General features: G+C 39.9%; 2 protein-coding genes across 2 annotated transcripts in view; one reads left to right on the top strand and one right to left on the bottom strand.

The window, feature by feature from the left end:
- Positions 1-23,162, bottom strand: part of LOC144196251 (uncharacterized) — a 119,364-nt gene that overhangs the window by 3,308 nt on the left and 92,894 nt on the right. Inside the window, exon 9 of the mRNA XM_077716196.1 lies at positions 12,877-12,930. The gene's annotated coding sequence lies outside the window, so the exon portion shown is untranslated. The remainder of the gene's footprint in view (positions 1-12,876; positions 12,931-23,162) is intronic.
- On the top strand, positions 33-5,884 carry lrrc8db (leucine rich repeat containing 8 VRAC subunit Db). Its single transcript, XM_077716187.1, has 2 exons — positions 33-450; positions 2,866-5,884. Exon 2 carries the CDS (start codon positions 2,868-2,870, stop codon positions 5,361-5,363), a length of 2,496 nt encoding a protein of 831 aa, XP_077572313.1. The 5' UTR covers positions 33-450; positions 2,866-2,867; the 3' UTR covers positions 5,364-5,884.

The following is a 23,162-nucleotide window of genomic DNA, read 5'->3' as shown; positions in this document are numbered from 1 at the left end:
CTTGTGTGGGGCTAACGGTTGCTCGACACTCCCTTAAAGCTTCTGTGTGGCGGGCTTTCGGCGTAATAACGCAACGAGCGACTTCCACCTGCCGTCCACGGGGGGCAAAAAAAGCAGCAGCAGGAGTAGGAATATCCGAACAAGAGACGCACTACCACCTCCGCCGCCGCCGCCACGTTAACTTTCCCACGGCCGCCCACTGCCACCCGTGACCGGCGGGCGCGGCGGACCAAACCGGACTGGACCATCCGACGCGAGGCGGCACACATGGTAGGTGGGGGCGAGTAGCTGCCGCCCTAAGCCGCTTACAGGCGGCCCAGGCACCCCCGCGGGCACCGCCGATACAACCAGGAAGAATGGACGGCTTCAACATGGCTGTTGACCGGCGGCGACCGGCTTCGGTTCTGGCTTAACGGGACGTTACTCCGCGTCGAGCAGACCTGCGCGAAGGTTCGTAGGACTATTTTTTTTGGACTATTCTTGTCGAACAGAAGCACATTAGTCCTCCGTTTGGGCATGTTTAAAACGGATAATTGAGTGCTTTTGAGGGGTTTTGTTTGTTTCAAATGAATTGAAGCGAATTTAGTGAATAGGATGATGTTTTTGTTATTTTTTTTCTTCCACCAGACAAATACGGAAGCAGCGTGTGGCGTTCAATGACGACTCGGACATGATGTAACTACTTTTTCGCTCATTGTCCCATAAACCTGAACTCAATAAAATGCGACTATAATATGTCGTGTTTATATTCAGGAACCTATTATACTCTCAACGCGTATTTCATTACCTCCATTATCTATCAAAATTCGAGCTAGCTAGCTAACCTGAGAGATAAAGTAGCACTATGAAAATGAATACGGGACCGTCGTAGCCAAATTGGCACGTGGTTTTTAGGTTGGGGGGAAAACGGCTAAGATTTATTGGGCTATTTGTCCTTTTTTGGGGGTATTTAACTCTTTCATTGCTTTCAAATTTGAACAAAACATTCTGTTAGCTATTTGCCTGTTCTATAACATTGGGCACAAGAAATTAGTTTGTCTAAATGACTTATATTCTCTTACTTTTATTCACTTACCTTACGACACCTAGCATCACAACATTATTTTCCTATAAAAATCAGGTAAATATGGTTTTAAATGGCAAAATAACATAATTAAAGATAAACACATACCTTTCCAGACCAAAGTACATGAATACTTCTGATAACTACAACAAACAGAGTACCAATCTATATTACATTATTATATTCCAGTCTGATGTAACTAAAAATTGCGAATCTCTGCCCCCTGCTGGTCATCTACAATGTCAACAAGTTCAGAATTTACAGTAGTAGAACAGTTTCAAATCTTGTGAAGAGTAATAGGACTGAAGTAGTCCTTAAAAGTAGTGTCATGCTACATTGTTGGCTGTAAACACATTTTGTAATTATAACAACAACAAAATGGATCAAGTATGCAAAAATAACCATCGATTTTTTCGATTATACCACCCAGTTGTGAAGAAAATTTGAGCAAACCTAAATAGAATTGTGATCTATATTCAACTAGAGCCAAACACTAAAAATACAAAATATATATAATACATTATTTTTGTACCAAGACACCCTTATGGAAATAAATGGCTATGTCCGTAGGTTATATTTACCCCCAACACGGGTTTCTTAGCGTTTGCAGGTTAACGTGGAAGTGGAAGGAATGAGTGAGTCTTAGCTAACCTTTGTAAACATGTAACAACATGTACTGGCTGGTTAATGTCCCGCTAAAAGTTGAACCATTGTTTGGAGATGCCACTCCACTTTTGCTACAATCATATATAACACAGATTCAAATTTTCCCGTGCTGGAAACCTCTCAGTTACCTAGCGCCCACAGTTAGCTCCTTGTGGTGATAAACAGTACAGAAAATGAATAAAAACATTATTGTATTTTAAATAGATGTACAATCATTTCATTTTATATGTCCAATAAATGACAGCAAATGGCTTAATTTATTCATTTTCTGAACCACACTATCCTCACTAGGTTTGCGGGGGATGCTGGAGCATATCCCAGATGACTTTGGGGCAGAGGCGGGGGACAACACCCTGAGGAGACAAAAGGACAACTATTCACTCTCATACTCATAGCAAGGGGCAATTTAGAGTGTCCAATGAGCCTACTATACATGGTTTTGAAATATGGGAGGATACCGGGGTACCCGGAGAAAACCCACGCAGGCCCGGGAGAGAGAACATGAAAATTCCACACACCTGGATTTGAACCCAGGACCCCAGAGCTGTGAGGCCGTCGTGCTAACCCAAGGGTGTCAGACTCGGGTTAGTTCGCGGGTCGCTTTAACGTCAACTGGATTTCATGTGGGCCGGACCATCTTAGATATAATATTTGGATATATATATTTTTTTATAAATGAATTAAAATAACTGCATTAAAAGCCCTGAATATTCATTTTTTATAGATATAAAACAATGTCTATTTTAGCTTTTTTTAAAATATATTTTTAGATTTTACAAAATGATTTTTGAACTAAAAACAAAAAAAAAATGAACCAAAAAGGACAATTATTGATTTAAAAGAGGGAAAATCAGGAAATGTAATATACATCTATACTATTCATTTTAATTTGATCCTAAAACAGAAAGTCAGCACTCATGATTTACTTTCCCGGACCGCACAAAATGATGTGGCGGGCCAGATTTGGCCCACGGACCACCACTTTGACACCATGAACTAACCACTCACAGTGACTTTACCATAAAAAAATTAACCACAAAACTTTAAAAACAAAGTTTCAGTCAAAATTTTTATTTTTCATCCCCTCCCACAAATTCACCACTACATTAATTTTTTATCTTCTTCTGCTTCGGTAGGAATGTTCACCCTCACCGAAGTCGCCTCCCTGAACGACATCCAGCCAACTTACCGCATCCTAAAACCATGGTGGGACGTCTTCATGGACTACCTGGGCATCGTCATGCTCATGCTGGCCATCTTCGCCGGGACCATGCAGCTAACACGGGACCAGGTGGTATGCCTCCCAGACCCGGACTCACCGGCCCACGTCCTTTCCACGGATACATCCGGGAACCCATGGACCAAAGAAAGCGCCACTGGAGGTCGTGCAGCACCCCTGATGGCGGCCCCCAATCCCCAAGACCCCTCCTCTACCCTTCAACCACCCCCAGTCGGGGTCCGAACCAAACTAGACTTCCAACAGTACGTTTTCGTCAACCAGATGTGCTACCACGTAGCCCTTCCGTGGTACTCCAAATACTTCCCCTACCTGGCTTTAATCCACACCCTAATCCTGATGGTCAGTAGCAATTTCTGGTTCAAATACCCCCGGACCAGCTCCAAAATCGAGCACTTTGTGTCCATCTTGGGTAAATGTTTCGAGTCCCCATGGACCACCAAGGCGCTATCGGAGACAGCATGCGAGGACTCTGAGGAAAACAAGCAACGACTAGCCGGAGGCTCCTCCCACCGCAAACATTTCTCCACCAGTAGCGAGGAAGGTAGCCCCAAACAGTCGGCGCCCACCTTGACCAACTCGGGCGTTACCTTTTCAGCCGAGAAGCTAGTGAGCGAAGCACCGTCCATGACCATCTTGGACAAGAAGGACGGCGAGCAAGCTAAGGCGCTATTCGAGAAGGTCCGCAAATTCCGCGCCCACGTAGAGGACAGCGACTTGATCTACCGGTTATACGCCTTGCAAACCATGATCAAGACGGTCAAGTTCATCCTGATCTTGTGCTACACCATGACCTTCGTAGCCTCCATTGACTTCCACCATGTTTGCGAACCAGAGATCAAGCACCTAACAGGCTATGGCAGGTTCCACTGTACCCATAACATGGCCTTCATGCTAAAGAAGCTACTAGTATGCTACATTGCGCTTATTTGCGTCTATGGCGTCATCTGTATCTACACACTCTTCTGGCTTTTCCGTCGGCCACTCAAGGAGTATTCCTTCGAGAAGGTCCGCGAGGAAAGCAGCTTCAGCGACATCCCCGACGTCAAGAACGATTTTGCCTTCTTGCTACACATGGTGGACCAATACGACCAACTCTACTCCAAACGCTTCGGCGTCTTCCTCTCCGAGGTTAGCGAAAACAAACTACGGGAGATTAGCCTCAACCACGAATGGACCTACGAGAAGCTTCGCCAACACGTAGCCCGTAACGCCCAGGAGAAGTTGGAGCTCCACCTCTTCATGCTCTCCGGCGTCCCCGACGCCGTCTTCGACCTCACCGACCTGGAGATCCTCAAACTGGAGCTCATCCCCGAAGCTAGGATCACCGCCAAGATCTCGCAGATGGTCAACCTACAGGAACTCCATTTTTACCACTGCCCAGCCAAGGTAGAGCAGACGGCGTTCATCTTTCTACGGGACCACCTACCCCGCCTCCACGTCAAGTTCACCGACGTGGCTGAGATCCCTACCTGGCTATACTTGTTGAAGAACCTCCAGGAACTCTACCTGGTAGGCAATCTCAACTCGGAGAATAACAAAATGATCGGGTTAGAGTCCCTACGGGACCTACGCCATCTCAAAGTCCTGCATCTCAAAAGCAACCTGACCAAAATCCCCACCAACATCACCGACCTATCACCACACCTTCTTAAACTAGTAGTCCACAACGACGGCACCAAACTCCTGGTTCTCAACTCCCTAAAGAAAATGATCAACCTGTCCGAGTTGGAGCTACACAACTGCGAACTGGAACGCATCCCACACGCCATTTTCAGCCTGGGCAACCTGCAGGAATTGGACCTCAAGTCCAACCACATCCGTACCATCGAGGAAGTCATCAGCTTCCAGCACCTGAAACGTCTAACCTGCCTGAAACTCTGGCACAACAAAATCATCTCCATCCCACTTTCCATCAGCCAAATCAAGAACCTAGAATCACTCTACCTTTCCCACAACAAGCTGGAATGCCTCCCTGCCTCACTCTTCAACCTACTCAAGCTACGTCACCTGGACTTGAGCTACAACGCCGTAGCCCTGATTCCCCCCGAGGTGGGCTTCCTCCAGAACCTCCAGTACTTTGCCATCACTGGTAACAAGCTGGAAACACTCCCCAAGCAGCTCTTCAAGTGTACCAAGCTGCGGACCCTGTGCCTGGGACACAACAGTCTAGCCACCCTGCCCGAGAGGTTGGGACAGTTGACCCAGCTGAGCCACCTGGAGCTCAAGAGCAACTGCCTGGACCGCCTCCCGGTCCAGCTGGGCCAATGCCCCCTACTGCGCCGATGTTGCCTACTGGTTGAGGACCACCTCTTTGACTCGCTGCCCTCCGAGATCAAGGAAACCATCAACCAGGAATCCGGAACCGGGTGCAAGTGCTTGACGGAGGCCCGGTAGGTAGCCTGACTAAAATGCTACTAGTCAGACCCCCTCCTCACCCCAAAGGAGGGATGCCCTTTCAACCTTAGTCAAGCTTCTCCGGTTTAAGGAATGCTAGCAGCGGTCAAGCTAGCTCGGGGTTGACGATAACTACAGGGGGCGCTGTATTCTCGGACCTACTATCATTTCGCTGTCATTCGACCCAAACAAGCTAGCTACCGGTTGCGATAGTTCGTGGGGTGACGACAACTACAGGGGGCGCTGTATTCTCGGACCTACTAACATTTCGCCGACAAGCTACAAACAAAAATAAGCTAGCTAATGGTCGCGCTAGCTCGGTGTAAAAGGGGGAATTATCAGGTGGAAATTTTGTTTTGACTCTTTATAGGGCAACTAGAGGTGGGGGGGGATCTCTATGGGTGCCGTATACTTAGGCCACGCCCCTGTCCCTAGTATTTTACGCAAAGAAGCAGGCTAACGGTCACGCTAGCTCGGTGTAAAAGGGGAAATTAGCAGGTGGAAAATTTGTTTAACTCTTTATAGGGCAACTAGGGGGGGGGGGGGTCTCTATGGGTGCCGTATCTTTAGGCCACGCCCCTGTCCCTAGTATTTTACTCAAAGAAGTTAGCTTGTGGTTGTGCTAGCTCTGCGGAAAAGGGGAAAATATTTCCACTTAAGTGTTTTAGCGTCCGGAAAAACGTCACTAAAAATGTCGCTAAGCCTTTATAGAGCAACTGACTCTTTTTGGGAATTAACCCTTTCATGTACAAGTTTGTAAAACAATCTCATTGGCTGCTGTTGACGAGGTCAGACGTCCAATCCGTTTCAATCGGCAATACATTCAATACAATGGTTTTTTTTAAATTTTAAATCAACTTTAGAGTTTAGAGTTGTGCTAGTAAACAATGTTTTTAGTTTTCAGTCATTTTAATTTCAGTCATTTAACCTTTATTAACAATCATTTATTATTATTTTTACAATTGTAGAAAAATACTGAAAATTATTAACAATTAATAAAAAAATAAATACTAATTGTTAATACTTAGTTGTTTTTTAATTACTAAAAATAGTCATTTGCTCTATAACCTAAATTTCAATTTTGGAGAAGTCTCTAAAAGGGTTAAACAAAAAATATATAGCATTTAACCCTTTAAAACATGACATTTTTGGATCATTTACACCATGCCAATGACTTAAATGAGCGCCCAATTAAGGGTTACAGAAGGGCTTTTGTATCTTGGGATATGTTATTCTTATCTAGAAGCTAACGGGCCAATTGGAACTCTTTTGGTTGCCATTAGAGTTCAAGTAAGTCCTGGTTTTTGGGGGAAAAAACCCACTAAAAAAGCACGGGCACTCTATAACATGGGCAGCTGGAGTGGGTAAAAAAGTACCAATTTTAACGAACGCCCGTTTGGCGTGAAAAGGGGAACAAGCACCAAAAAACAACGAAAAAAAATATTCCGGCATCATTTCTTATTCGTTTCTCGTGTTGACGTAGCATATTAGCAACGGCCTCACCGAAAGGGGGGCGTCAAGACCACCAAAGTCCACAAGAGAGCACGTTTCGCCAATTTTGGTGGATATTTGTGTCAAGTTTTTGTTGGTAAATGTCGATGTTTTTCATAAGCGATTCAGCAAAGCAGGATTTTGCTGTCAGGAATTACGCCTTGTGTATGTTAGCGCTTTGTTTTAAGCAAAAAGGAAGAAGAAAGTTAAGTTTTTTTTTTTAGGAAGGAACGCAAGCCACAGCATTAGGAACAAAAATCACTTAAAAATATGGATTTTTTTCACCCCGTTTTTTACTATTAGAGCTTTATTGCAGTAATTTTGCAACTTTTTAAAAATTTTGGTAAGAAACAGTTTTCTTTGCTGAAATTGTGTTTTTTTTTTACGATGTTAGTCTTGTACTATAATGAGATATTATTTGAACAATTCAGGCTGTATTTTTGTCAAAAGATTATTGAATGTTATGAACCAAATATTTTCAAAAATGTCGATTTTTTTATTTAATTCCAGTTTCTTTTGTTGATTTTGTAAGTTCAATTCTTGTCATTTTTTGTAGATTTACGACCTCTAATATTTTGACTTAGTATATATAATTTTACTATATGTACAATATTTGGCTTAATTCCTATTTGACTAAAATCTCACTTAAGACAAAAAACTGAAAACTAATTTTAATCTATTTTCGTGTAACTTTTTTCTCTAAAAACAAAACAGTATTCTTGTAAAATGCTTTTTTTCCAATGTGGCTATTTATGGTCTTATTAATTTATTATATGTACAAAAACTACCCATTTTATTTCAATACTTAAACACAAATTTCTTAATTTATTTAATTAAAAAAGTGTCATTTTTTTAAGTATTCTTCTCAAATATTTCAATTATTTTTAGTAGTTTTATACTACCTCTCCTGCAACTACTAATTCTCAAACCCTACTTGACCAAGTCCAAAGATTTCAAAAAATATTCCTACAGTATTTAATTTTTGTTAAAATACCCCCCCCCCCCCCCCAAATACATTTTCCCATTGTACTTAATGTTGTGGCTTGTGTATGCATTAAAGTTGAATTTCTCCGAGTATTAACAGCAGGAAATCCTGAAAAACCGTAATCAAGGGAACAAACATTTTTTTTGTGTAAAATCATACAAGCAATTTTTATGTGTTTATATTTTAAATAGAGGTGAATAGGTTTGTTTATGTAAGCTTACACATTCCTCTGTGTTCTGTGTGCTTAAATATTGACCAAAGGGACCAACCAACCAACCAAATCCATACTATGATGATTACATGTTTTTTTTCCCTTGATTTTCTTTTTTTTTTGTTGTTGTTCATGTTCTACACTGAAAAACCACTTGTCCATGTGTTGTTTAAATAAATCACCAACACTTGTTTAAAAAAAACTGGAAAATGTTGTATTTTGTTGATTTTAGCCCCCTAAATTTAAAGCAGCTAAAGGTATAAAGTTGTTTTGCAAAAATGTCTCCCTCTAACGGATACTCGACGTTACTACACCACAAAATACATAATCACTTAGACACTGAATATCGAATGCAATAAAATTCGCATAATAAAAGACATTCATAGGAAAAAAGATGAATATATATGTAAATAGTATTACACTTTTCTGGCCAACATTAAAAAATCGTCTTAAAAATTACTATTTTTCACTTTTTGGGCTTATTTTTCTCCCCAAAAAAGACTCAGTCAAGTCCAATCCATCCAATTCAGTGGAAAACCCTTAAGGCGATAGTGGGACTCTAAACTGGGAGAATTGGTTGTGTGCTCTATAACAGGTTAATACTCGCTGTCGGGAATACTCCAGTCTACAAAAAAGTCTAGCGTGGCCTCGGCCTCCATTTTGTTACAGGGTCTCTACTCGTCCCCGGTGACATTCGGGATCCTTTTAGCTTCTTCTTCATCTTCTACTTCTCTCAGCTAGTCTTGCCAAGGACCCTCCGACTCCCCCAGCAGGTAAAATCTATACCAAGTATTTGATGAGAGCCCCTTTCAGGAGTCTACGGGGGGCACCCGGGGGTCCACGCAAACGCTAACAAAGTGACCTCGGGACTTTGGGAGTGATCCCCGACTCTTTGAATCCAAGATTAACATGTGTGCAAGTACACGCCTGGGATATAGGGGGCAGCAAAGGATCACTTTTGGAAGCTGATATGAGAAGAAGGGGCGGGGCAGGGATTGGGGGGTGTTTAGATATATGATAACTTGATCCCATTGAGGATGTTAACAGGGTTAAGGGTTCAAATTCCACTTTTGGGATCCGAGTTTGAAGTAGTGATTATTTTCATCGTGGATTATTTTGACAAAATGGTTTATTTAGCGAAAACGAAGCACTAATACAAATGATACGTGTCATTGATTTTCAAAGCACTAATTCATCTTCTATAGCGTTTCGCCTCACAAAGGGGGTGCTAGAGCATATCCCAAGCAATTTACAGGAAGTAGGGGAGGACAACCTGATTTGGTTGTCAGCCAATGGCAGGAGACAAGGAGACAAACAACCCTTATACCTAATTATGCTTGTATAATGACAATAAATGCATTCAATTCAACTGTTTAGCATACAATTAGCCTAGCGTGCATGTTTTGCGAATGTGGGAGGAAAAAAGGATACCCGGAGAAAACCCACGCAAGCCCTGTTGACGAGAAAGACTTTAGCTTTAACATTAGCTTCAAATTGTTGACATGCGGCAACGATAAAGCAAAAAAAAAGCCGTCCAATCCTGAGTGTTAGCATACAATTAGCCTAGCGTGCATGTTTTGCGAATGTGGGAGGAAAACAGAGTACCCGGAAAAAAAACACACAAGCCCTCCTGACAGGAAAGACATTAGCTTTAGCATTATCTTCGAATTGTTGACATGCGGCAAAAATGAAGCAAAAAAACTGTCCAATCCAAAGTGTTAGCATACAATTAGCCTAGCGTGCATGTTTTGCGGATGTGGAAGGAAAACGGGAGTACCCAGAGAAAACCCACGCAATCTCTCTTGGCAGGAAAGACATTAGCTTTAGCGTTAGCCTAAAATTGTTGACGTGTGGCAAAGATAAAGCAAAATAAAAAAGAAAAACGCTGTCCAATCCCGAGCGACCGCCATGCATTTACACGTCGGCTTTTGTTTTTCCCCTCCGAGGTTCCAAAGCACTTCACCGCCTGCTCGTTGTCAAAAAGACAGCAAGAAAACACAGGTGAGCGGGCAGGTGGACTCTGGGGAGCGAACGGTCGCCGCCCGAGTGTCCATCAGCGACCTCTCGTGGGGACGTACCCCGGGACAAACAACACATGCGAAGTGCTTGATGGATTGTGGGCAAGAGGACAATCGCTTGCACTTTTCAAAGCAAAGCCACTAAAATATTTAAGCCTGAGTGAGAGGACGCTTGGGCGTTAGCAGTATTAGACGTCCAATCCATTTTAAATGGGAGAAATGGTTTTTAAATAAAAAAAAGCCACATTCAAACATTAGCTTTAGCATTTCAGGGCCAAAATTATCCAAGTTAGAACGTAAACCATGAAATACTTTTATAATATAATCCTCTTAATCGGTATTGCATTAATATTAGGCCTTATGTTAGTACTTTTGTTCAGTACTGTTACATAATGTACATAATATCGTATTGGCCCGAATATAAGACGACTTCGTTTTTTATAAAAAAATTAAACGCGAAATTCAATTTTTTTCTACAGAAAATAATTCAAGTTAAACTGAATCAAATTTTAACAACATATACGAGAAAAAAAATGTTATTTTGCCTCATTCAAATCATGCAAAAACTGTCAATCACATTTTAATATCTGAACATTTAAATGCTTAAATTAAAGTGAATCCCATTTTTAGATGAATATTTTTTGAAATGTAAAGTAAACAATCCATCGTGACAGAACAACAAAATTGCAATAAATGCATTAACCATCAAAATATTCAACATTTACCTTAAAACTATCTGGCGCCATCTAACGTTGTGGACAGGTATATACGGTCTAGGCGTCTCTAACCCTGGTCCTCCAGAGTCCTTATCCAGTCTGTTTTCCCTGTCTCCACACACCTGAATCAATTAATCAGGATTGTTATCAAACTACTGGACAGCTTGCTAATTAGCTGATTATTTAATTCAGCTGTATTACAGAACGGAAATATGGATATAGCCCCCCTAGGACTGTAATTGGAGACCCCTGGTCTAAGAAAATGTCTTTTTCCAGTCTTACTTCAATGCAAAAATCTTATATATTCGGGCCAATAAGGTCATTTTCTGATATATTAGCATAACATGCTAGCTAGCGATTTAAGTTCTTATTGTATCTTATCCTATTGAATGCAGTCTTATGTTGTACTTTATAAATGTAAGGGCAAATCCTTCCACTTTACTCTTGGAATGTTGTAAATTATTAAAGGTGGAGTATATTGATAGGTCTCCACGCGAGAATCAACAACACACAAAAAATACACATAAATACACACAAATACACACAAATACACACATGGAAAGGAAGAAGGCCAATTAATATTTCAGCAGAAGGCGATTAAACGACGGGAATTAAAGGCCTTGGAAGAGGTCGACTCATGGCGGGAACGCCGTAGCGTCCTCGGGAGCGCGTATCGATCGGACCCGGGCGTCCGCTCGCATCTATCAACGCTGCCTTTGAAGGAGAAAATCGTGGTTGACGGGGGCCAGCGTGGGGATTTCCCGCGCCGGGCGCTAATAAATGCACGGCTTTTTTTTTTTTCATTCGCGGCGCAAATGAGCCCTCGGAGGAGCCGACCGTCCGGGAGCGCCGTTCCTTCCCGCTTTGGCGGAAATAATGTGTTTAAAGAACGGTGGAATTACAAGTGGGGTGGCGCTCACGTGAAGGGAAAGGGTCGGACGCTAATTTGGGATTGGTTTGAGTTGATTTTGGGTATCGGTGGCATGGTGGATGAGTGGTTAGGGTGTCGGCATAGCAGTTTTGGGGTCGATTGTTCGATTTCAGGTGGGTTTACTGCCTGGGATTTGCGTGGGGTTTCTTTGGGTGTTCGCAAAATACATGCATGCTAGGCTAATTGTATGGTAAATTGGGTCTAGGTATATGATTGGTTGTTTGTTGTCTCCTGGGATTGGCTGGTTACTGATTCAGAGTGTCCTCGGCCTGGTGCCTGTTGGCTGGGGTAGGCTCCAGCACCCCTTGGGATACTTGTGAGGATAAGCGGTACAGAAAATGAAGGTATTTGATTTTTTTTCGCATTGAAATCATGAAAATGTGACCTTAAAGACAGAATTGAGGGAATAATGAATCTGAATTTTGAGGTAAAAAATTTGGCCTTAAAGTCAGAATTGAGGGAATAATAAATCTCAATTCTGATGTAAAAATTTGACCTTAAAGTCAAAATTTAGGGAATTATACATCTGAATTCAGAGTTGAAATTTTGACCTTAAAGTCAGAATTGAGGGAATAATAAATCTGAATTCTGAAGTAAAAATTTGACCTTAAAGTCAGAATTTAGGGGAAAGTACATTTGAATTCAGAGTTGAAAATGTGACCTTAAAGTCAGAATTGAGGGAATAATAAATCTGAAATCCGAGAATGTATTATACTCAACAACACATCAATTCTATGTCAGACTTTATAAAGTCAAAATTCAGAAAATATGATATCACATCATTATAAAAACAAACCTATTCATAAATAATGCGTCAAAATTCAGAGAAAAGGTCATTTAAGTTGCCTTGCTAGCTAGTACTGTCGCTAAAAGCTCCTTTTAGCGACACTAAGGCGCTAGCGCTTTACGCTTTTAGCGCTTAACCACAATTCCGCTCATTTTTTGTGGGAAAACAGGAGTTCTTTTCCCCCAGTTTTGCTTTTCCAATTTGCGACGGCATCGATGGCGGCGGCTTGTTAACAACGTGTATGTTAATGACTCCACTTAGCAAATCATCGATGTTCTAGCGGCTTTGAAGGAGCGGCCGCCAATCAATACGCGCTACCGCTAACACCTAGCGCGTGCTACTTCCATGCGGACGCAAAGAACGGCGTCAAGTACCTCAACATTGACGGCGAAGGCCCAAAAGTCGGCCATCTGCAGCAAGGAAATGCCCTGAAATCATAAAAGAAAAACATTCAAGATTAACTCTGAAAAATTTAATCCAATGTAGCACAGTGTTACTCCAAAAAAAAATGGCGGGATGCGTTGTCGTGTCATCTCGGCGTGTTTCACGTGTGATTTGCAATTCCGACAGATTTACTGATCAAAAGGCGTCTGGCAACGTGGCAGCCCTTCAAAGCCGTTGGCAGCCGACAAATGTGACGTGACCCAGCCTGGCGCCGTCTCATTAGCCGCTAACGTGGCTAACGACAGGTAATACTACCTCCCCACCCCATGCCCCCCCCCCCCCCCCGAACAAGCGTTTGTTTGCTTTAGCGTGCGGATTTATTTTCGATATCTATGTACGTTTGATTAGAGATGGAAGGGGGGGGGGGTGGTTACGAGGGTTTTTTATGGCATCCCGCCGTTCAGAATTTTTTTTGTCACAAACAGTTGGCAGGCATAAATTTGCTAAGAAAAAATTGCGCTTAAAAGTTATGTGCTGTAAAAATTAGGAGGGTAAATATTGTTTTTATGGTTTGTTTTGTTTTAAGACGACCCATTATTTTTTCTCTTGTACTGACATACTTGGCCACTTGGCGGACTCGTAATTGCCGATTCATTAAATATATCGCAAAAGTTTATCGTGTTGGGACAATAATACAAGCATGAATTGGGAAAAAATAATTATTGGTGTCTACCTTAAATCGTTAAATAATAAATAGTAAGTAAAATGGGGGAAAATACATGGCAAAATTGGAGGTAATTTGACTGACCACTAGGGGCAGTGTTTCTGTTTTTGAATATCGCAGAAAGAAAAACAAACATTTACTCACCCATTCACTTCACTTTTAAAAATCTAAAATAAATACTTTATATCTATATGTACTTGTGTACATGTACTTGTGTACATGTACTCGTGTACATGTACTCGTGTACATGTACTCGTGTACATGTACTCGTGTACATGTACTCGTGTACATGTACTCGTGTACATGTACTCGTGTACATGTACTCGTGTACATGTACTCGTGTACATGTACTCGTGTACATGTACTCGTGTACATGTACTCGTGTACATGTACTCGTGTACATGTACTCGTGTACATGTACTCGTGTACATGTACTCGTGTACATGTACTCGTGTACATGTACTCGTGTACATGTACTCGTGTACATGTACTCGTGTACATGTACTCGTGTACATGTACTCGTGTACATGTACTCGTGTACATGTACTCGTGTACATGTACTCGTGTACATGTACTCGTGTACATGTACTCGTGTACATGTACTCGTGTACATGTACATCTAGATATATATAGATATAATTTCTACAAAAAAATTGAACCAACATTCAAATGATTTGGACATCTACAAAAAACTTTTTTCAATCAATTTACCAAAAATAAATAAAAATACATTTAAAAAATTGTCCATAGTTGAACTTCCATGACAACGCAATGCAACAATCTCTTAAGTGTTTCATATTTTTCCTTTCCCAGAAGGCTTTGCGTGACCTTGAGCCCGAGAGTCGGCCTCCAAACGAGCCACTGCGACTTTTGTAGTCTTTTTTGTGCTCGGAGGGGCCATGAAATATTCAAAAAGCTAGCCGTTCACAGATCTGGTGGCGGTCCGGAGACACCACCACCCCCCCCTCCACCTCAGCCCCCAGCTGGCAACCCCCCCCCCCCTTCGATGCACTCGCGTGTTGTCAATTCATGTCCAATGGCGAGGTCCTGCATTATACACCAGTAAGCCGAGCGGTTTGTTTTATTCACAAGCCGCCGCGTTGAAAGACGGAATCGAAATGGGGGGGTTCGGGGGTAGGGGGGGGGGGGGGGGGGTCAGGTAGGGGGAATAGGCAATACGGCAGCGGTCCGAGAAACAGGTAGAAATAAACTATGTATAAAAGCGGCGCTAAGCTACAGCCTGAGGCCAAGTGTGCCCGGCACCCCCCCCCCCCCCCAACTCAAACTCCTCCCCCCTCCTCCCCCTCCTCCCCCGCCCTCACCCCAACACTAACAATCAATTCTTGGCTTCACCATCGACAAATGTTTATTTTTTGCTCGGCTTAACGCGATGACACGTCGCTTTTAGAGGCGCTTTGCTGCTTTTAAAAAAAGAAAATAACATTCCTACAGAACTCGGGTGTCCAACTTGGTCTAAAAAAGTATTAAAAAATATATATTGTGTTGAAAATATCCTGTAATATAAAAAATAATCATTGTGAAATAAAAAAATGATAATGAGGAATAAAAAGTAAACAAATAAATTAATAAAAAAATATTAAATTGGCTTTAAAGTATGTATATACTTTTAACAAAAAAAATAACATTTTGACATTCTAAAAAAGAATATAAATATATTAAAATATAAGAAATGCACCCCAAAAAATTTCATAAAAAGTAAATATATAACTATAAAATAAAATGACTTGATTTTATAGAAAAATATGCCATGAAAAAAAAATCTTAACATTTGTTTCTCAGAACAAAGCAATATGTCCACTGCGATTTCCCCTGCGCAAGCTATGTCAACCGCTGGGGGGCAGTGTGCGCCTTCCAAAGTATGGCCTGATGAAATGGGGCCCAGTCTATTTCCAGTCCATTTCCAGTCCAATTGACATCACCGAGTTGAACGCCAAGCAATTTCGCTGCTAATATGTCACAATTTCACGTCCTATTGTCTCCAATCAAATTGGAAAACTGAGATGTCCCACATTCCAAGTCGGGCCCAAACGCATCATTTTCAGAGGATCGGAATCGGGTAAAAAAAGATCGGGTTTTGCAAATATGGATATTTTCTTAATTTTTTTTTGTCAACTATTAACTCATCTGCCATTAATTATTTCTACACGAGTAAAAAGAACATTATGCATATTATAAAAGTAAAAAAAAATCACAATCAAGAGAGCTTAGGTCATATCATTGCATTTTGAAAAAAATAAGTTATATATACTACAGTAATAGGCTATATATTGATATTTATCCAGAAAAAAAGAAACTCTGAGAACAAAACAGTAAAAAAGTATGTTTTATCCTTTATGAATACTTCAATTTATTTACACTGGAAAAATAAATGTATATACAAGTTAATCTACGAGAATATATTTACACGTCCTTTTTTCGCAACCATATTTTGTGTTGTACAAAGGATATGACATTTATTATTATCATTCTTTTGCTAATAGTCTTCTTACACAGCATTAATGTTGGATAGCGTCGACTAAATTGACAAAATTTTCCAAAAATAAATAACTTGAATGTCAAAATATGCGATACTGACCCAAAGTTGAAGCTAAACATTGCTAAAAAGCTAGCGACCATATTAACGAAAATTCTTTCAACTCCGACTGTCCAACACACAACTTATACGCCCTCTTGTGGCGTCCTGTGGAATTACACGCAAAGGAGCAATTGCGCTAAAATCCCATTTCTGTCGTATATCACGTTTTTTGCTTTTGCCAAGAAGAATAGTCTGCCGCTTGCCCGCTCCCTTATGTTATGTTACGGCGGCCATGCTTGTATTTCATGCATTATTGATGCGGTTGAGGCAGGTTGGGCGGCTCGGGAGAGACGGCGTCGGCTAATGAAGTCGGGCCGACAGGCACGTTAGTGTCGCACTGCAGCGCGCCGTCTTACGGACTAGATTGACAACGCTAAGGTAAAATATGAGTCAATCATGGCGGAGGATAAAGAATATGAGTCACTCTTGGCAAAGGATAAAAATTATTAGCCACTCTTGGCGGAGGATAAAGAATATACATAGCTAACTCCTTGGGAAATGCAAAAAAATACATTTGTTTATGCATTGGTTGTTTATTTTCAATGGATATTTTCATGATGATAGCTTAGCGGTTAGCATAGGTCCAATTTGTATCAAGGTTGATAGGAATTATAGTAAAAAAAACATTTTTTTTGGTCCTTGAGGGCATTTTAAACTAAGTTTTGGAAGATGGATTAATTATTAAATTTTTATCGATAGCACGTAGCCAAATATTATGAAGTAGTTTTTGACCAAGCCAAGATGGAAATGATTTTATATTCAAGTGAGTATGCATTAAGGCATAAAAGGCAAATAAAAAATGCTATATTTGTCCAAAAAACGCGATAAGCGTCAATATGGCACAGCTAGCTAGCATAATTGGCAATAATGAGATGCCAAAAATAATGAAAGTATCGCAAAGAAATAAACTAATAAAATAATGGATATATTATTAAAAGACAGCCAGTGACCCTAGTGAGGATAAAGCTGGACATAAAATGAATGAATAAATGATAAAAAGATAAAATAATGGTAAAAATAATAGTCATTGTGGGTTTGAAGCGAAACGATGCGTTCAGTGTGCCTCCGATTTTTAAGTGCCCAATGGCCATTTTAAAAATAAAACTTATAATTGGTAAATTTGGCACATTTCTATGACACGGTTTTGTAGCAGATTATTTTCCCGAACCATTAAACGACAGTCAGCAACCCTTGTGAGGATAAAGCGGTACATAAAACAAATGAATAAATGATAAAAAGATAAAATAAGTTCAAATAGGGAACAACAAAAGTCATTGCAGGTTTGAAGCAAAACGATGCGTTCAGGGTGCCTCCGATTTTTAAGCGTCAAATGCCCATTTTAAAAAGTGTAAAATGTGTTACATTTTGATGACACGTTTTTTAGGCAGATTCATTTCCCCAACCACATATCGCTAATCATCATCTCTCACGGCAAACGCAATCAAACAGGCCTTCCCTCGCCAAAAAAAAAAATCCAACCCCCCTCCTCCAAACGACGTCGGGATCCGCAAATTCCTACGAATAATCCACCGTCTGGCAAAAGTCAACAGTCGGGAAGACGTGCTGGGCTGGTAAATACGACATATTATTTCCCCACGTCGCGTTCGCTAAGCCCGAGCTGGCGTTTTCCGTCGGGGAGCAAACAGTGAGCGGCGTCCAAACGGCCAAAGTAATTAATGTTAGCGCGCGGCGGCGACATATTAGAATGTTAACAGTGTCGGAGCCGTGTGCCGGCGAATACCGAGTGAGGGCTTTATTACGGCGGGCGTAGACGGGGGGCCGCGTCCCGCCTAATTGGGGACACGGCGCTTCCCGCTGCCGAGTCTTATCCAACGCTCTTCTTCTTCTTCTTTTTTTTTTCTCATTTATCCATCCTCCCTCATCTCCGGGATCTGCTCTCATTAGCAGTCGACGACAAGCCCCTCCCCTCCCCACTTTTTTCCCCTTTTTTGCCGCCCCCGCCCTATTTTTTTCATTTTTTTTTTGCATTTCAAGTGGAAGAGAGGGGGAGCTGTGGTACGCCATCTTTTTTCTTCCCTCCCAAGAGCGGCTGTGTGTCATTAACGGGATTAATCTAGGCCCTAATTTCCTAATGATGGCTCTTTTAATGCATGTGAACCGGTGCAGTCTCTTGACTCATTAGCCACAATTTGCCCGCCAACATTTATTTTTGCTAATATGACTCCTACCCAAGCACCCCCGCCCCCACCCTTGCCTGCTGCTGCTCCTCTTCCTCATCTTCATCAGTACATACTAACACTGGGAGTGCAAACATGTTTTAATTGTGCCCGCGCGACTCCTCATCAGCACTTGGTGAACTCAGAATATGAGAAGTCGGCCATATTGTAGGGGAAGGGTGTCATGTTCGCGGGCCGAATTAACGTCAACATGATTTTATGTGGGCCGGACTATTTTAGATATAATATTTCGATTTTTTTATTTTTATTTTTATAAATGGATTAAAAGCCCTGAATATTCAGTTTTTTATAGATGCAAAACAATGTTTATTTTAGCCATTTTAGATATAATATTTAGATTTTTTTTAATAAATGGATTAAAAGCCCTGAGTATTCCATTTTTTATAGATGCAAAACAATGTTTATTTTAGCTTTTTTTTAATATATATTTTTAGATTTTACAAAATGATTTTTGAACTAAAAACAGAAAAAAATGGATTAAAAAATGACAATTATTAATTTAAAAGGGGAAAAATCAGGAAATGTAATATACATATATACATTTTAATTCGAGCCTAAAACAGAAAGTCGGCATTCATGATTTACTTTCTCGGGCCACACAATATGATTCGGCGGACCACATTTGGCCCCCGGGCCGCCACTTTGACACCTGTGATCTAAATAGTAGTAGTCCCACTTAGCGGACATGTTTGCCTACCATATTTTCTCGCAAATAGGAAATGCTTTTCACTCACAAAAAAATGACGACTAAATCCAAAGATATGGCTTATATGATCATAAAAAGACGGCATGCTTAAAATTGCAAGGTGACAAAGACGCCATAATGCAATACAATTCGGCCCATACGATAATTTCCATCAAAATAGGGAAAAGATTAACAGATAAAACGCTTAATAGAATGTATTTTGACATCTATGAATAAAGTTCAATAATAAATATAAACAGTATCTTGCATAAAACTGTTTATTTTAGCTTTTTTTTTATATATATTTTAAGATTTTACAAAATGATTTTGGAACTAAAAACAGAAAAAAATGATTAAAAATGACAACTATTAATTTAAAAGGGGAAAATATCAGGAAATGTAATATGTAATAAAACGTCATAAAACTAAAATGTAATAAAACTCACTTGCTTGACATCCCATAGAACCGAATCAAAATCCAAGCTATCAAATTCAAAACCCAACTTTAAACTCCATCGACGCGACTTAGCACGACTTAGCATTTCCGTCCCGTTTATCACATTTCCATCATGGGCTTTTTTTCCGACCTTACCTGTGCCACCAAATATTAATTAAAAAGTCCTCCAAATGCCAAGCGGCTAATTGGCTACCACCTGCGCATTGTGCTAATTCTAATCATGATTGGTCCCCGAATCCCCCTCGCGACCCCCCCCCCCTTTCCATGGCGCTACAAGTGTGGGAGCGCTGAATAAATATTGAACGTGGGGACTAAACTCCCGCCGAAGATGAGAAGCTGTCCTAATTAAGAAGTACTAATCAAGCTGGCATACACACACACACACACAGAGATATAGCCAAGGTGTCATTAACGATATGAAACCGCCTCCCTCCACTTGTTGTGCGCCCGCCGCCAAGCTAATCCTTTTTTTAATATGGCGGCAAATATGCAAATGTCCCTTTTCAATATGGGCAATATTGCTGCATTTAATTCGACGTGAGGCGAGAGTGCCACCTTGTCAGTCAAACGCCACCTGCACCGAAACAATTGGGGTTTTTCTATCTTTAAAAAATAATAATAATAATAAATGATAGGATCAGCACAAGATATGATACATATAAAAAAGTGCCTCTGTTAAGAGTACATATGAAACATAAACAGAAAACAAGTATTAACATACTCATCACTCATCATTAAAGCAAAAAGTAGTATAAAGTACAAAGTAAAGTAAAAATGTATTAAGATACATTAAAATGTACTTTTTAAATTACATATTAATGTTTATATAAATACATTCCTTTTTACTTGACTTTGTACTTTATACTTTTTACTTTAATTTATCATTAAAGTAAAAAGTAGTATAAAGTACAAAGTAAAGTAAAAAAGGTATGTATTAAGATACGTTAAAATGTACTTTTTAAATTACATATTAATGTTTATATAAATACATTCCTTTTTACTTGACTTTGTACTTTATACTTTTTACTTTAATTCATCACTAAAGTAAAAAGTAGTATAAAGTACAAAGTAAAGTAAAAAGGTATGTATTAAGATACATTAAAATGTACTTTTTAAATTACATATTAATGTTTATATAAATACATTCCTTTTTACTTGACTTTGTACTTTATACTTTTTACTTTAATGATGAATGATGGGTATATATTAATACTTTACTCCTTTTTTTCTGTTTATGTTTCATATGTACTGTTAACGGATGCACTTTTTTATGTGTATCGTATCTTGTGCTGACCCCGCCCTTTGTTCAAATTTCTGAACCCAATATGGCCCCCGGGCCGAAAATATTGCCCAACCCTGATCTAGAGTTAGCTGGAATAAGCTCCAGCACCACCCGCGAGTGACCATTGGGAGGATAACCGGTACAGAAAACTAAATATAAAAGAAAATGGTGAAAAATGGGTGTTAAAATGTCTTGAGATGCTTGATTTGAAAAGTTTTTTGTGTTATTTTTGTTTTGATTCGCCTTGAAAAGGGAACGCCGAACATTTGTTGACGAGCGCGTCGGCATCCGCGACACGAATAGGCATCGGGCGTCGCTCGACAGATGCTAGGAGGTGTTAGCTTGAGCGGGGGGGCGTTGTCGGGCTACCACCACCACGGCGGCGCCATCGCCTCCCCGCGGGTGCGAATGAGGTGAAAATGACGATTGGGTGCGAGCGGCTGCGACCATGTGTTTGTGGGCCACAACATGCGTGGCGTGGGGGTGCCGGAGTGCCAAGGGGGCGGGGCAAGTTTTGGCAATGTCACTGCAACATGTTGGCGCCAAGCCATTGGACCCATTGCCACTATTTGTCGATGTTTTGAGGAGTTTCAGCTGGGCTAAAGTAGGGGAATGCTATCCATGCTAGCTCAAATTAGCGGACTGACTCCAAGGAGATGCTATTGGATAGCGGGAGGCGACCAATCCAACTATTGTTGATTGGAGGGATTGGACGTTAGTGACAAATGAGTTGAAAGTAATTGGACGTTTGTTATTAATATCTATATATATTTTTAATTATTATTATTATTTTTTTAGAAGTTGTCAATGTTCTTTTTTCAGCTTCTGATGGGAAATATTTTTATCTATTTTTGGGTAAAATAAAATAAAAATACCATTTATATTTTGTAGAGGAATATTTATTGAATATATTTATTTATATATTTTAATAAAAAGAGAAAAGCATTAGCGATGATGAGGCTTAATAAATGAGTAGTTTTGACACAAAATGGCGACCTGGAGCCAAGAGTTACTCGTTATTTGATTTAAAAAAAGGAATAAATAAAAAAAAAAATTGAGTGATTAAATTATATGTATTTTTTATGCAGAAAATTAATTTGCAAAAAGAGAAATGATCACTATTGGAGAAAAAGTATACTAATTTTTATGTTATTGTAAATTATAATTATTTTAAATAAATACATCTATCCTTTTTTCCCGATTTTTATTTTTTTTCATGTTTATTTTATTTTAAAAAATGAATAAAAGATATCACCGCATTCTAGTGGACCACATTTATAATCTGAATACCCAAATTATGACTTTTAAAGAAAAGCTTTTTGAAAAAGTTCAACTATATCATTAAAAAATAAACCATTTGCATGAATCATACTGAACAAAAATAAACGGTGCCATTTTTATTATTAAAAAGATTTGGCGAAATTATTCAAGCTTGCGCAGGTATGCGTCAATGCCTTTCAAATCACGGAATTTAGACTTCAACTTTTTCAACGTCAAACTAGCAAATGCGGGTGACGCCAGGCCAACGCGTCGTTGGCAAAAAGCTTCTCCCTCATTGGTCGCTTAATTATTGATTGACAGTTAAAAGCCGCTGGCTTGATTAAGAAGCAAAAAGTGCTCGGGGCGTGCGGCTTGAATGCGTGTAAAAGTGGGCTAAATTCGTCAAGATTGCGCTACTTCTGATGCTACATGCTAGCTAGCGTCAAACCTAAACTTAGCATTAAACCTTAGCATGTAGCAAACACCAAAATGGGTAAAACTAAAGAAAAAAACATATTTTAATTATGTTTTTTTTCCTTCACTAAAGTTATTACACAGTGTACACAATTTAAAATGATTAAAAAATGTATAAAATATGTGAAAAAAAGTGACAGATATGCTAATTTAGCATCGGAATGACAGATTTTGATGACTAAAACTGTTTTAAGTTCATTTATTTTCTGATATGATATAAAAAATGTATGTATATATATATTTTTCAATTTATCGAACAAGGTTATTAGTACCCATGAGAAAAATGTCGTCTGTCCCTTTAAGAAGCTTTCAAAATATCATTTAAAAGTGTCATGGAAGTAGGTCACTTAAAGTAAGTGCACGAAATCAATCAATTATTCATCATCATCATCATTTGGGCACCTCCAAGATTGAAAATCAAAATGGAGAAATATTTAATAGCCACTTGAATTGTATATGATGCATATTAGATTGTAATAGGAGGCTTTTATATCCAAATCCTCATTCAAATATGTCACTTTTACACTAGTTTTGGGTTCCTTTGTGGAAATTCAATTCCTTTGGATGCCATTGATTGCGTTGATAGCATGTCCAATCCAT

This window comes from Stigmatopora nigra, chromosome 5, assembly GCF_051989575.1.
Source record: "Stigmatopora nigra isolate UIUO_SnigA chromosome 5, RoL_Snig_1.1, whole genome shotgun sequence".
Classification (NCBI taxonomy): Eukaryota; Metazoa; Chordata; class Actinopteri; order Syngnathiformes; family Syngnathidae; genus Stigmatopora; species Stigmatopora nigra.
This window is presented reverse-complemented; position numbering and strand designations above follow the sequence as displayed.

Excerpts from the sequence above, each read along its gene's own strand:
- lrrc8db (XM_077716187.1), top strand. The coding sequence starts at position 2,868 with ATGTTCACCCTCACCGAAGTCGCCTCCCTGAACGACATCCAGCCAACT.